Source organism: Brassica napus, chromosome C3 (genome assembly GCF_020379485.1).
Source record: "Brassica napus cultivar Da-Ae chromosome C3, Da-Ae, whole genome shotgun sequence".
In the NCBI taxonomy this organism is placed as follows: Eukaryota; Viridiplantae; Streptophyta; class Magnoliopsida; order Brassicales; family Brassicaceae; genus Brassica; species Brassica napus.
The window spans coordinates 71,342,034-71,358,145 of record NC_063446.1 but is presented as its reverse complement, the minus strand read 5'-3'; the positions used below and the strand labels follow the sequence as shown (position 1 = coordinate 71,358,145).

At 41.5% G+C, this 16,112-nt stretch overlaps 1 protein-coding gene and 1 pseudogene across 1 annotated transcript; both read left to right on the top strand.

The window, feature by feature from the left end:
- The first annotated feature begins 581 nt into the window (after nt 1-581).
- LOC106400742 lies at nt 582-12,687 on the top strand (annotated as a pseudogene).
- LOC106398527 lies at nt 10,828-11,352 on the top strand. The gene has a single exon (XM_013839066.1). It carries the CDS (start codon nt 10,828-10,830, stop codon nt 11,350-11,352), a length of 525 nt encoding a protein of 174 aa, XP_013694520.1.
- Nucleotides 12,688-16,112: the final 3,425 nt, after the last annotated feature.

Here is a 16,112-nt window from a genome sequence, read left to right as displayed (position 1 = left end):
GTTTAGTCTTGATCACTCTAAACCTGATTTCTAAACACTTCTCATCAGACATGATTAGATGAAGTGTTTGAATCAACTCAACTAAGCTCTAGTGAGATTAGCCAAGGACACTTGATGTTAAAATTGCTAGATAGTTATTGAACTTGAACTTAAAGATTGCTTGATTGAATTACGCCAAAGACATTTGATGTTTAATGATTTCTAAGCAAATGGGCATTTACCTAGACATAGGACTTGTCTAAGATTGTGTTTAGACTTAAGAGATTATTTTGATTGAAAGCTTGTCACCTAGATTGGATCTTAGTTACTTGAAGTCAATTCCCAATACCCATGGATTCACTTGTCTAAATTGATTAAAACCTTGTTGTATTGCTCTGTTTGCTATTGTTACTTGTCACACACTCACAACTATTGAATCTGCTTAGCTTAAGAAATGACTTGTATTCTCACTGATTCACATCACTAGGACTGGTTCGACATTCACCCCCCTACACTACAACATTTGCAATAGGCAGAAAAACCGATTATCAAAATTTTGAAATTTACTTTCAAAATAATCAAAAATAAGTTTACATTTGAATTCACTAATTCCTATTGAAACTTACTTTTAAAACAAAACTAACTTCAACATAATACAAGCAATAAATTTGATTTAGATATTTATTTACTATAAAACCAGAATATCATGTTCGTAGATGTTATAATAATAGTTAAACATTAATTATACTAATTAATACAGTCCCTTAGAATAGGGTTTGAAGTTTTGTATTCGACAATTCATATTTTGCTTAGGAAACAAAGATTGGTGCATGTATGAGTAGTATACATTGCATTACCGTAACCTGAATCAGAACTTCGTTAAGAAATCTTGTAAATCGAAAAGCACAATAGATGGTACGTAGTCTTAGATCCGATTAAAAAATTACAATATTAATTAACTATAGCTAAGAAGCATATATTCTGAAGCATATATGTACAGGTATATATCTTGTGGAGCTCTGTATGCGTATTATACACATATAAGAGAAATATGATGAGCATGCCGTAGAACTCCATTAATTATCTATTTGTTTATTAGGGATATATTATTTTTTATTAGAAAACAAGACAGCGTGAGGTGGAGAACATGCTTGCAAGATCAAATTGAAGTCATATATATTTACGTAACAAGTTTACTTGAAACCCATGCAAGTCCCATGCACTCAAACCCTTCTATATAAACCCCTCCAAGTTCATCATCCAGTCATAATCAAATTAGCCATTACACAAACTACAAAGTCTCTCAACCATGGCAATTCCAAAAGCTCACTACTCTCTAGCCATCCTTGTCATTCTCTTTGTCGTTTCAAATAGCCAAAATGCCTGCAATCCAGAATGCAAGGCTAAAGAACCCTTCAACTGCGATAATTCTCTTACCTTCAACCGAACTGGATTTCCAAAGAACTTTACTTTCGGTGCGGCTACTTCCGCGTACCAGGTATAAACTTGTATATCTTCCTCATGACCGTTGTTTGGCGTACTATTTTCTTATTTTTGTAGATAAAAGTATATTTTTTTTCAAAAAAGAAAAAAAAATTCCAATACTATCGCTTTTCATTTGTTCAACCAGATTGAGGGTGCTGCACATAGAGCCCTTAATGGATGGGACTACTAAACTCATGGATATCCAGGTTATAAACCAATTAATTACCCTTTTGATCAACATTCATTTGGACATATGGTAGAATGTATAAATATTAGAAAGACTGGACATGCTCACATTTTTCTGTTTGTTATGGTACAGAAAGGGTTCCAGATCGCAGCTCCGGAGACGTTGCTTGTGATTCGTATGATCTTTACAAGGTGAGAGGCTATATATCTGTGAATACATATAGGAGACAGTTGTTCCAATTTGGAAATATTATTTAACTCTGGAACAATTCATATATTATTTGAACAGGAGGATGTCAAATTACTGAAAAGATTGAAAGTTCAAGCATACCGACTCTCCATAGCCTGGTCAAGGGTCTTACCAAGTAAATACAGAAACAAAAACATACGTCGCTTTTTCAGTCATGAGTTTATATAATTGGCAAAATTAAGAGTTTTACATTCTATATATATTTGACTCGGTGAAATTTGTGATTATAAATTTTAGAGGGAAGACTGACTGGAGGAGTGGACGAGAACGGGATAACATACTACAACAATCTCATTAACGAGTTAAAAACTAATGGTAAATTGAAAATATAAATACTACTCAATCATTTGATTATATATGTGGTATATATGGACGTTTACCTAACTTTCGTACGTGATTACAGGCATAGAGCCATTTGTGACTATATTTCATTGGGATGTTCCCCAAACTCTAGAAGACGAGTACGGAGGCTTCTTAAGCCCACGTATAGTGTAAGTGCAATAACTAGTTTTTCTTCTTCCAAACTTGTCTTTTTTTTTGTCACAAAACACATTCATTCATAAATTAGTTTAGTGGGGGCATTAAGGTAGCCACAACCACCCCTTGTTCATACAAACTTAAAGCATTCTTGGCTAACATATCAGCCTCACCATTTCTCTCTCGCGACAACCAAGCAAAACTAACCACATCAAAAGCGTTAGACAGAATGTGAATATCCTCCACCACTCCGTAGATCTCCAACAGAGGGTCCTTGCCGTTGATGGCATTAATCAACAATCGTGAGTCTGAATCAAATCTCACGTCCTTTACTCCCAGCCTACAACACGTCATCATCGCTTCCTTCATGGCTAGGGCTTCAGCAACGAGAGCTGATGGGGTGAAGGAGATTCCTAGCTTCAACAGATTCCTCTGTTCTCGAGTCACCACAACCCAGCCAAGCCCCGCATTCTTGGTTACAGCCGACCACGCAGCATCAGACCTTGCGACCGTTTCAGCTACACGAGGGAGGGGTTGGGGAATTCTTTGTCTGACTGTTTCTTTTTTGTCCTGCGCTACAGACCATTCTTTAGCTAACACTATAGCTTGAGATAAAACTTCTGCCGGACTCCCAGCAAAATTCTCAAAGACAAATCTGTTGCGATCTTTCCACAGAGCCCAAAGAATCCAGGGCACAAGAGGCGATGACGTTAGTCCTGTCGGGGGAAGGCAACCAAGCCTATGCAAGTCATTCCAGTCAGCTCTCAAATCTGTCAATCCGCTAATTCCAAAGCTTCCACCCAGCGGAGAAAGTTTCCACACTTCGCGAGCAAACGGACAATGGAAAATAAGATGATTGATAGATTCCGAGTTCCTGCACCTCTTACAGGCCGGATTGACATTTATATGGCGGCCGAGTAATACTTCTCCAGTCGGGAGAATACCCTTCAGACTCTTCCAGGTGAACATCTTAACCTTTGGAGCAATCTTGAGGTTCCACACTGTTTTTCTCCAGTCAAACTCCGCGGTAGCCTCTCCCTCCAGAATTTCTTCAGTTACTTCGGCCATGGCCGTATAGTATCCTGTTTTGACAGTGTACTCTCCTGTTTTAGTTCCTAGCCATTTAAGAACGTCCGAGGCTCCTTTCGTGCTGGGAGCGATACTCCTTACTCTTTCCTCCTCAAAGGGTAACACTGTTTGAATCAAATCTCTGTTCATTCGCCACTCCCTGCTTGAATCAGGTCTTTTACGCACAATGAAGCCGTTTCCCTAGTAGCAGGTCCCATAGGCCTACGCGGGGCTTCTAAACTTAGCCAGGCATCATCCCATATCTTGATCGACGCTCCATCGCCAACTATCCATCCCAGATTTTTCACTAGAAGATCTCTACCCACCATAATGCTCTGCCACCCATGGGAAGCCGCTGGCGGGGCAGTACAAGTTAGAAGATTTCCCTCTGGACAGTACTTAGTCAATAAGATCCTGCCCAGGAGACAATTAGGGTTCTCTTTTAGCCTCCAGCTAATTTTAGCCAAGAAGGCGCCATTGAACGCTTGTACATCCCGTATGCCCAGCCCACCATTACTCTTAGACAGAGTCATTTTATCCCAAGCTAACCATGCCATCTTTCTCTTCCCCGTCTTGTCGTCCCACCAAAAGCGTGTTAACGCCGATTGGATACGATTGCAAAGGGAGACAGGCAATTTGAAACATGTCATGGAGTAGGATGGTATAGGGGATAGAACACTCTGAAGCATTACCATCTTACCCGCTGCAGAAAGGTACCGGTTAGACCAACTGCTAGCTTTCTGAACGATTCGATCCACTACTGACGAGAACATGTCTTTCTTCTTTCTCCCGAAAAGTTCTGGAAGCCCGAGATACTTTCCAACACCGCCTTCTTTGTGGATTTGAAGCTCTGTATGGACCATCCTTTTCAGATCAGCCGGGGCTCTGCGTGAAAAGGTAACAGATGACTTTTCACAATTAATTGATTGACCAGACGCTGTCCCATATCGGTGCATAATTTCTTTGAGTGCTATAGTCGACTCTCTATCCGCTTTCAAGAAGAACATGGTACCATCCACTAATAGAAGGTGGTTAATCCGAGGACTCCCCCGAGAAACCCTAATGCCTTGGATACGTCCTTCCGCTTGTGCTTTGCTACAAAGACCCGAGAGCACTTCACTACATAGTATGAATATGTAGGGAGAGAGGGGATCGCCTTGGCTAATTCCTCTGCTCGGTATAACCTTTCCTCTAGGCAAACCGTTGATGAGGAAGGAATATGTAACTGACGAGATACACTGCATGATTAAACCAACCCAATGTTAGTGAAATCCGAGTCTCTCTAGCACTGCGGCTATGAAGTCCCATTCAAGCCGATCGTATGCTTTACTCATGTCCGTCTTCACTGCCATTGCCACTCTTTTCTCTGCTCGGGACGTCTTCAAGGTGTGTAGTACCTCATGGGTAATGAGTACATTATCCCCTATCAATTTTCCCGGGACAAAGGCCGATTGATTTTCCGAAATGATTTTTCCCAATAGGGGTTGCAGTCGCTTCTGAAGGATCTTGGAGTAGATTTTGTAGTACACATTGCATAAGGCAATAGGACGATAATCAGACACTCGCTGCGGGCTTTTAATTTTCGGAATCAGGCGAATATGAGTGTCATTGATTCCGTGAGGTAGAGTGCCTGCTCTGAAAGCTCCCTGGATTTCTTGTACTAAGTCTGGCCCAATCTCATTCCAGTGAGTGTGGTAAAAACTCGCGGAGAACCATCCGGGCCTGGCGCTTTCTCACCATTAATGTCCTGGATTGCTTCTTTGATCTCCACCGCTGACGGAACCGCAATCAGTACTTTGTTATCTTCATGCGTGACAATAGGTCGGAGGGCATAATTAACAGTTTCTCCCCGATCTCCTTGCTCTGAGGTGAACATGTTTTTAAAATACTCAATAACCGTCTTGGCTATCTCGGCTTCTTTATACACCATTGCCCCCTCTGTATTCTCCAACACTGTAAAAGCATTGGCTCTCCGTCTGTTTTTTTTGTCGAGGCATGAAAGAAACCCGAGTTTCTATCACCTAAGCTTAGCCATAGCAAACGGCTTCGTTGCTTCCAAAAGGACTCCTCCGCAAGTTAAGCCTCATTCAACTTGTCGCTGATCTCCTTAATCAGAACAGTATCATTAAAGGGGCTAGTAAGAGATACTTCCAACTCTCGCTTGCTTTGCTCAATAAGAATCTTGCTGTTCTGTTGTTGAATTTTGTTCCATTCCGACAGAGCTCTTCTAGTAGAGGCCAGTCGCTCCGAGACTCTACTATGATCATTACTTGCCCAAGACTCGCAAATAACTTTCTTTGCTTCCTCATTAGTGTTGAGTCGTCGGTCGTACCGAAACAGACTCCTTCGCTTCATGCTGGTCGGATCAAGGCAGGTGAGAAGGGTTTTATGATCGGAGCCCTCATATTCCAAGTATTGACAGCGTGCTGTTGGATAATTCTCAGCCCACGAACTATTTGCAACTGCCCTATCCAGACGGCATCTCACAAAATGAGTCCACCTTTGTCCTCTCCGTGAAAGTGGATCACCTGAATGGTGGAGGTCATACAAATCCCCTTCGGAAAAGAAAGTTCTGAGATCAGCAAAGGAGCCTTCCGATCTGTCAGGCCCGCCCACCTTTTCGTCACTACAGAGTAGGTCGTTAAAGTCCCCAGTAAGGAACCAAGGGGAGTCTCTAGCTTCAGCTGATGTTAACAAGGAATCCCACAGGTTGTTTCTTTGCATTCTATCAGTGCTGCCATAGACAAAACTTGCATAGAATAATTTGCCTTCGTATTCAATACTTGCATTTATTACATCAGAGCTAGAATTCAGAACTTGTAATTTTACTTCTTGCTTCCACAGCAGGGCAAGCCCCCCTGCGCCATGGCCAGTCGGAGTTACCAGGAAATGTTCTTCATACCCAAGTTGATCACATTTTTGAAGAACCACAGAGTCGGGATTTTTGGTCTCAATAAGGAAACAGATGTCCGGCCTGAATTTTTTCGCTATTTCCTTGAGACGACGAACTGTCTTGGGATTCCCTAACCCTTGACAGTTCCAGCTCACCATTTTTAAGGACCCGGAGCGGATGGGATCCGAAAATCCATCCTTCTCCTAGAAGTTCTTGGGATCATGTTACAAATAGGCATGTTTTCAGAGCTTGTTGTTGAGGCGCCTGCTTGATTCTTTCCCCGAGAAGGTCCTACAGCTGCTTTCGCCTTGGAAGTTTTAGTTGATCTTCTGATTGGGGAAGGGTTGCCACCCGGCACTTTCCGAACTCTTCTACTGGAGGCAGCAGACACGCTTGGTATAGTTCCTGCTATCACAGGTCCTTTTCTGGCTCATGGGGGTCTTCCAGGTTTCCTCTTCACCGGTGCAGTGGTATCACCTGGTTCCTTTTCTTGTTGTGGAATCGGGAGGTGTCCAATTCTTAAGGTTGCTGGAATGCGCTCCTCGCTTTCCTGCATCTCTACCAATTCACAGTCGCCATGGTCAAGCCTAGGAGCTAAAGAGGCGCTAGCACCAAGCCGTTTAGACACTGGGATACGCTCCTGAGACGAAGGGAGTGATAGCCGCTGCGTTGCAGGGATTCTCTCGATTGTAGGCAAAACGTCTTCTCGGACTTGACGTTCTGCATTTGCAGTGAGGGCTGCTTGGACCATCTGGGCCGCTGCTGTATCTAGGTCTCCTTGCTCTTCCGCTTGTCTCATCCTCTCGATACGGGCTTCTCTTTCAGTTGGGTCCGCAGTCTTAGTATACTGCAGCATTGCATCCCTAACCTCGTCTCTCGCCCGCTGCAGGGCTTCCTCATTGAGAGTAGAGGTAGGATTCGGTAAGGGAATCCCCTTTTCACCATTTCTAAGCTGGGATTTAGCTGAGCTAGACCCTTTATCTGCCTCAGAAGTTGTTCTAGGTGTGATTGCTCTGTAGTAACTTCTATCTTGGGACGAGCCCAGCCGTCTCTGAGGTGTGAGGTCTTTCAAGTGCCCCTTATGACGATACTCAGGGTAACGAGCTCATTCCCTGGCATGACTAGAGCGCCTGTAAGAATCTTTCTCCTGCCAGGCTTTTGGTTGAGGTTTGTACGCACGGCGGCCATGTTCTTCTTGAGAGTTGCGGTGTCTTCTCTCAGGGGCGACCGCACCTGTAGTGGCCGAGAATTGATACGTTGTGTTATCCACACGAGACTTCCCCCCCCCCCCCCCCCCACATCCCTGCCTACATGGCCAGATGGGAATGAGGCTTGTTTACTATGGTCTGCGTCCTGTGCATTCTTTATCTCTCGCTTCTTTGCCTTTTCCTCCAAGCAGTCATGAATATCATGATCCAGCCGGAGGCAAGTTGTACAATGTCTTTCAAGTCGTTCATAGACTAAGCTGGCCGAGACTTCTTCCCCATTGGAGTATTCTATGACTGTGGAAGTGATCAATGGAAGCAAACCATTCACATGAACTCGCATCTTCATCGCAAGGGGGGTGATTTCGGCTTTCTCATAGACTCCTATATCATTGCCAATACTCTGACAGATACCTTCCGACCAGAGGTGGATTGGAACCCCTTGGATCTTAATCCAGAATGGGATTAGCGCCGGGAAAGATTTGGATAAAGTAGGTTCCCATCGTTGGACTATAACCATCCACCTAGCAAAGTGGTATGGCCTTTTCTCTAAGACTTGGAGCAGGTCCTCCTCTCTTGCAAACTGAAATTGAAAAAGACCATTCCCTAGATCCGCACCCACTGGCTTCACATCTGTCTTCCAGAGATCAGCGAAGAATGACAGCAGAGGCCAGATTTTTTGGGTAGAACGGTTTGTAACTCTCCCTATCAAGGTAAGGGAACATTTGTTGAGTAGCTCTGTATTTTCCGGGAGCTCAGCTCTAACACGAGCCGTTCGGGGCGCCTGATACTCATCATAGCAGATTTGTTTTCCTTTATCCGCCTCGGAGATTCTTCTATGCATCTTGACAGGAATGATTCAAACCTTTCTTGAGCTTTTTACCAATACGTAACAGGACAGGAACCCCTGTATCAAAATTCTTCAGTCTGGTTAGCGATTTTCTCCTCCGAACCGGTGAACCATACTAGCTACCGGGAGGGCTCGTTCCGGCATCTGAAACGGCGGTGAAGGAGACAGACAGCAGTCCCTCCGACGTCGGGTCGGGGGAAGAACCCGGAGAATATAGGCCAAGTCTTCGAAGCGTCCGATGGATAATAACAAAAGTATAAATAATTTGAAGTAAGCAGGGGAATATTCAGAGGAAAAAGCCCAGAAACAGAAAGTAATCTAGCGGGTAATAGTAGAGATCGCCTTTACGAAAGGTTAACAACTTTCCTCGGGAAGCTCGTCTGGGAGAGAAACCTTTTAATGCTTCATTCTTTTAACTCTTCCAAACTTGTCTTTCTTTCACTTAATTAGGTTCTATATATATGTACATTGCATGATCAGATCTATCTATAATTAAATAATTTAATATGTATGATACATGAACAGAGAGGACTTCAAGAACTATGCGGAGCTTCTATTCCAAAGATTCGGAGACAGAGTCAAGTTTTGGATCACTCTAAACCAGCCTTACTCTCTCTCATCCAAAGGTTATGGAGATGGATCATATCCACCGGGAAGGTGCACTGGCTGTGAATTTGGAGGTGATTCAGGAACCGAACCTTATATAGTCACGCATCACCAACTTCTAGCCCATGCAGAAGCGGTATCTCTATACCGAAAAAGATATCAGGTTCATCTAAAATGAATCTCTTTTTATTTTCCTTGAGTAGTTTCTAATATTTTTTTGTGTGGTATATTCTTATTCTATAATCTAAAAAATATTATGCAGAAATTTCAAGGTGGTAAGATAGGAACGACCTTGATCGGGAGATGGTTTGCCCCGCTAAACGAAACTAGCGATCTAGACCAGGCTGCTGCAAAACGAGCATTCCAATTCTTCGTTGGATGGTACGTATATATATTCTCAATGAATTGACATTCAAGACGCACACATATGTAGCAAGTTAAAGCCTCTGTCACGATCATATAGACTTTAAAAAATATTGCATCACTAAGTTACAAAATTTCTTCTTGCATATCTGAAGGTTCTTGGATCCATTGGTGTACGGAGAATATCCAAGGATAATGAGAGAACTCGTTGGAGACAGATTGCCAAAATTCACACCTCAAGAATCAGATTTAGTTAAAGGATCACTTGATTTTCTAGGGCTGAACTATTATGTTACACAATATGCAAGCGACGCACCTCCTCCTCCTCAGACACAGCCTAGCGTCTTAACCGATCCACGAGTTACTCTTGGATGTATGTGAAACCTTTTTCGTATTTAGTTTTATACATATGTTTCGGTTCATAGATCAACTCATTATTCTCTTATTGTGTTTCAGATTATCGCAATGGAGTACCTATCGGTGTTGAGGCTAGTATCGTTTTTAATTCGGAATAACATGTTTATATATATATATATATATATATATATATATGTATCTACATTAAGAGATTGCCACATTTATATAGTAACTAATGAGTCTCTCCTATTTTGCATTTTTCTTCTCCAGTCTCCAAGCTTTGTCTACTATCCTCCAGGGTTCCGTCAGATTCTAAATCATATCAAAGACAACTACCAAAACCCACTTACCTACATCACCGAAAACGGTATCTACATACATACCAATATAAATATGCTTAACCATAAGAATCCTACGTGTTCTTATTATATAATCTTTGTGTTAAAATTTCAGGAGTTGCTGATTATGGAAACTTAACGGTAGCAAATGCTCTTGCCGATAACGGACGAATTCAAAATCATTGCAGCCATCTTTCATGTCTCAAATGCTCCATCGAGTGAGTTACAATTATTCCTACTTTATCATATATATACATACTATATATATCTTGATACGCTAAAATTATTTAAATATATTACAGGGATGGTTGCAACGTAGCAGGTTATTTTGCTTGGTCATTGATGGACAATTATGAATTTGGAAATGGTTACACTCTCCGGTTTGGTATGAATTGGGTCAATTTCACTAATCCTGCTGATCGAAGACAAAAAGATTCTGGGAAATGGTATTCTAGGTTCGTCGCAAAATAAGGGGAATTGATAGACAAAAATCAACCCCATATGTATCCAACCTTTAATCCATTAAGTACTGGACAATATAAATTATTTTCTGGGATGCAGACGACAAGTATGCTGGCTCCTAGATAGCGTAAGCTGTTAAATCAACTCTGTTTTGGTTCAATGATTGGCTAAATATGGGAAAATTACTTGATATTGCAGGTCCATCTGGTACACAAGTTTTGGGGATCCGCCGTTATGCCACAGTTGTGGAGGCAGCATCGTCTGGAAGGTGGAACATTCGTCAGACTTGAGGCTATCACCTACGGGCGATGATGATAGATCGAATCCACTCTGTTCCGTCCCCGGTAGATGAAGCTGAAGCAGACTGTCCTCTATGGCGTCATGGCGACGAAGACCTTCGACCAACTTTCTCTGCCACCAATACATGGAATCTGACACATGAGCACTATCATCGTGTACCTTGGAGCAAGCTTATATGGTTTACGCAGGCAGTTCCACGCTTCTCGTTTTTTACTTGGCTACCTTTCAAAGATAAGCTGTCCACTGGTGAACGCACTCGAAGCTGGGGCATTGTCCAATCTTGTCGTCTCTGCGGTGAGCCAAATGAGACAAGCGACTATCTCATCTTCGCATGTCCATTCTCGTACACACTGTGGACTGAGCTGGTGGGGTACCTTCTTGGCATGAGGGATGCTCCGGACTGTACTGACACAGCCTCTTTCCTTCTCTCCAACAGTGTTCCAAAGCTAGACCTTCCCCTCTTGCGTTTGGTTTTCCAAGCAACAATTCACAGCATCTGGCGTGAAAGGAACGCACAGAAGCACAAAAAATGAGTATCGGTCTGTCTCTCAGCTTGTTGGATACATCGAGAAACAGTACGAAACCGTCTCTCATCACTTCGTCATAAGAACACAGTTCTTTACAGTGTGCTGCTGCAACGATGGCTTGCGCAGCCAGATTTTTACACGCCTCCTATGTCTCCTTAGGCTTGGTCGTGGACTTAAAAATGTGTCAAATTCTTTTTCCTTAAACACTACTTTGTAGTATTTTTTTTCTTTTGTTTACAAATAAACTAACATTTCAACAAAAAAAAAAAATTTATATGTATATTTTGTTAAAACAAACACATGTTCGAATGCACGGATCATATACTCTAGTATTTTTTTTTAAATTCTTAAACTTCAACTCAAAATCTAAACTTTAAATCTAAATTAGTTAATTCTAGAGATATAAATTTTTATTTACATTTTTAAAACTAAAGGTAAACATAGTTAAGATAAACATGAGAATTAGTATTAATAATGTGGTAATTTAATCAATTTTTCAGCTTGATAAACTTTGAAAAATCTTCGATTCAATTCGGTCACAAGATTGAAAAACCCATTAGACAAGAACTACGGGACATTTTAGGGATACATAATTTAGGCGGAATGAGATCATATTTGAGAATCCCTAAAAACTTGGGAGGATCAAAACCACAAGTTTTTGGGTTTATTCAAGATCGTCTAAACAATAGGATTAATGGATGGACTTTCAAGTTTTTTACCAAGGGGAAAAAGGAAGTGATTTTAAAACCATGGTAACGGTTTTGCCAAACCATGTAATGTCTTGTTTTCGTATACCAAAGGCGGTAACAAAGAAGCTTACGACATTGTAAATCATGAGATAAGCTTCGCAGTCCAAGGGAGGCTTAGGGTTCAAAGATCTCAGAGACTTTAGGTATTGGAATTGGCTGGAAACGCGGCGAGAGACAACAAGAAGACGAGGATTGTTCCGAGGCATATCCAGCTGGCGGTGAGGAACGATGAGGAGCTGAGTAAGTTGCTGGGAGATGTGACGATTGCTTATGGAGGTGTGATGCCGAATATTCACAATCTTCTTTTGCCCTAGAAGGCTGCTGGTTCGTCGAAGCCATCTGGTGATGACGATTGATTAATCAATCAATCAATCATGTTGTTCGTTTCAGTTTTCTAGATCAGATTGAATGTTCATATGCTTCAGTTTCTAATGAATTCAAGATTCATACGGTTCTTTCTTGTTCAATGTTTTTGGGATTTTCAGTTGAATTGTTAAATTCTTGTTCTTTTAATCATAGACTGAAGTGGGTTTCTCTATTTTGTAATTTCGGATTGAAATCAAAATCAAGATGATTCGACTTTTCAAGTAAAGTCAACCCAGAATTGTAAAATTCAAATGTTTTAAATTACAGTAGATTTGGTGTTTAGTTGATTATCGAAGATTTGCGTAAAGATATGATTTTTTCGTTATTAAAACGAGAGATAATCGTTATTATTTCGTTCGATAATCATTCTAGGAACACGAACTGGTTCGGTGATTACCCTTTGATGCTGCTTTCTCTCAAACACAAGCCCACCTTAACTTTTTGAATCAGGTGGGATTTAGATTACAGAGTTTCTCACTTTTTTTGAATTTGTGACTCGGCTTTGGACTTTTAGAATGCTATAGTATCTGGAGTTGGTTCTTGTAAAGAAGGGGACTTTATGGTTTTTAAGAAATTGCAGTCGAAGCTTTTTATTTATGCTTTTGCATGCGTTCCTCTGTTTCCTAAAGTAGTAGAGACGAATCTACTTTTACTTTAGATTTTCTACAAGTTGGGATTTTTGTTTTCTATCACGAAGTTGCTGTAATCTTTGTAATTGAGATTCTTTCTCATATATTTTGTTTCTCTGCTTTTAATGTGCACTGTTTCACAGTGTTGAAGTTCCTTTGTGATTCAAATGTGACCAAAGAACCAGGCTCCAGTAAGAGGGTACTGAACTGCATTGATCAAACTTGTTTTAGCTTTTAGTTCTTGTTCCTACTTTCAGTATATATATATTGATTTTGAAACTGTGGAGTGTTTTTGTTGTTGCTAATGTTCTTCTTGCTGCGGGATCAAATAGAAATCTTACGCTGGTTCTAGCTCGAAAAAGACATGATAAGGATAAATGACAAGTATTTTCTTGCTTTCTCTTCAGTCTCTTTATGTTCTTAAACTTCTAGTATTGTGCATTGATTATAGGTTTACTGAATTGTGTTCAATATTGGAACCTGGGAGAGCTCCAAAAAGAAACAAGGTTGCTATTATCAATGATGATGCAGTTGGCATGGTGAATCAAGCACTGGATCTTATCTTCATTGTCTCTTTTACTTGCCGAAATCTATGATCGTGTCTCTGCCTCTCTGTAGGCTAGGGTTTAGGATCTAAAGTTTTGTTTATTAAGGTTTAGGTTGATTAATTGGGAAAATGCGTTAGCTGAAGTTCTTCTTAGTCAGAAAGATGAAGATGATGAGACTGTGAAGATGGTAGTGGGTAGTGATATTAGGGCTGTTCGTTTGGTTGCCGCAGGTACCGGCGGCAGCGGCAGCGTCAACATTCGGCGTCAACTCTTGTTCGTTTCGTTAACGCAGGCAGCTGTACGCCGCGTCCGAATGCCGCATCCTGCGGCTGACGCCGATAAAACCTGCGGTCGCGACATAAAACCTGCGGCCAATAAGGTAATTTACTATTTTACCCTTACTATGTTTTAGTATTTACAAAAAACCTAAACCTAAATTTGACGCAGTCGGGGAAAGTTTGACGCACCTCCATCTCTATCTCTCCCTCTCGATCTCCATTTCTAGAACCAGTGAAGATCTCGAGAGCTCTCTCCATCTCGTGCTCTCTCCATCTCAAGCTCTCTCTCCATCTCGAGCTCCCTCCATCTCAAGCTCTCTCTCCATCTCGAGCTCTCTCCATCTCGGGCTCTCTCTCCGTCACGAGCTGTCTCCATCTCAGGCTCTCTGGCTCTTTCTCCGTCACGATCTGTCTCCATCTCGGGCTGTCTCTCTTCTCCGAAGAAAACCCATCTCCGATCTCATCTCGAAGCTCTCTTACCCATCTCCGATCTCATCTCGAAGCTCTCTTCTCCGAGCTCATCTCATCTCCAAGCTCTCTCTTCTCCTTTTCTCGTTGAGGTACGTTTGATGCTAGTCAAATAGAGTTTCAACATTCTGAATTTGGTGGTGTAGTAGTTACTGGAGCAGAAGGTTGGAGTGCTCAACATGGAGAAGCAAGCTTGAATTCGAGAGTTGGTGGAGATATTGCTGAGGATGAAGCTGATTCTCAGCCAGCAGCAGAGACAGAAACCCAGGGCCAAGCTCCTCGCCAAACTCAACCAGCGGCTCAGACTCATTCTGGAGGTTCAAGAGCAAAACGAAGGCGTAAGGAGAAAGATGTGGCTGTGGAGGCATGTGAAAAAAGGACAGCTGCTCTTGAAGTGAAGAATATGCTAGCAAAACAATTGATGGAGTGTGAACAACCATTCAGTGTTGAGACCGTATTGGAGATGTTGTATGCTCTCCCTGAAGTGAGAGAGTGGTCGCCTTTATATGAAGCATCGATTGAGCTTCTGATAGATAGTGAAGGGAGCCGAACGGGATTCATAACGATGAAGACAGATGAAGCGAAGACTAAGTTTCTAGAGCTTAGGACCAAGATAAAACGTGATGAGTGACTAGTTAGTGAATTGGAACTAGTAGATTCACTAGTTTATGTTGAGTAGGAACTTAAGTTTGGTACTGCTTTATGTTATGAAACTTAAGTTTAGAGGTTTATGTTGATCCTTCCTTTCATCACGCTGAGCAGAAACTTTGGTACTTTTTTATGTTGTGTCTTGTCTTTTTTTTGTTGATAACAGGATCAGCTTTATTGCTGTGTAATAACAATGTTGTGTCTTGTCTTTTTTTTGTTAATAACAGGTCTGATCTTGAGTCTTTAAACCTCAAAGAGTCGTTTAAATATTGTTTCTTATTGGTCTTGGTCGGTTTGCAACAGATCACATGTCTTGTTTCTTATTTCTATCTTGAACATTTATTTACTTGAACTTGTGCATTGGCTGTTACTGAACTTATTTAGACTGATGATGATTTATTCAATATGGTTTTGTAGATGCTTGAAAGATGGATGTTGGAAGATGAAGATGGTGATTATGATGATGAACTTGGTTTGTTTGATGTGGCTATTACCGAGAGACTGAGTCATAGAACATATCGAGGAGCAGGATGGCGTTATGTTCAACAACTTATGTACGAATCTGATCAGCAATGTTACGACATTCTGCGCATGAATCAAAGGACGTTTGAAGCTTTGTGCAAGATGCTAGCTCAGCGATATGGATTGGAAGAGTCTCACCATGTCTACCTTGAGGAATCTGTTGCGATGTTTCTCGAAACTTTTGGTCAAGATAAGACCAAGAGGGATATTGCTGCAAGGTATCAAAGATCGTTGGATACAGTACAAAGAAAGCTTGATGAAGTCTTGAGTGCTCTTCTCAAGTTTGCAGAGGATACACTAAAACCAGAAGAAGGCGAGTTTGCAAGAGTGAGTCCTGTTTTGAGAAACGATGATCGGTATTGGCCTCAGTTCAGAGATTGTATTGGAGCACTTGATGGAACTCATATCCCGGTTCGTCCTCCAAGTCAGAATGCAGATGCATACAGAGGCAGAAAGCAAGATCCTACAATGAATGTTCTTGCTATATGTAACTTCGATATGAAGTTCATATATGCATATGTCGGTGTACCTGGTAGAGCACATGATACCAAGGTCTTG

Coding starts and splice junctions, on each gene's coding strand:
- LOC106398527 (XM_013839066.1), top strand. CDS start 10,828: ATGATGATAGATCGAATCCACTCTGTTCCGTCCCCGGTAGATGAAGCT.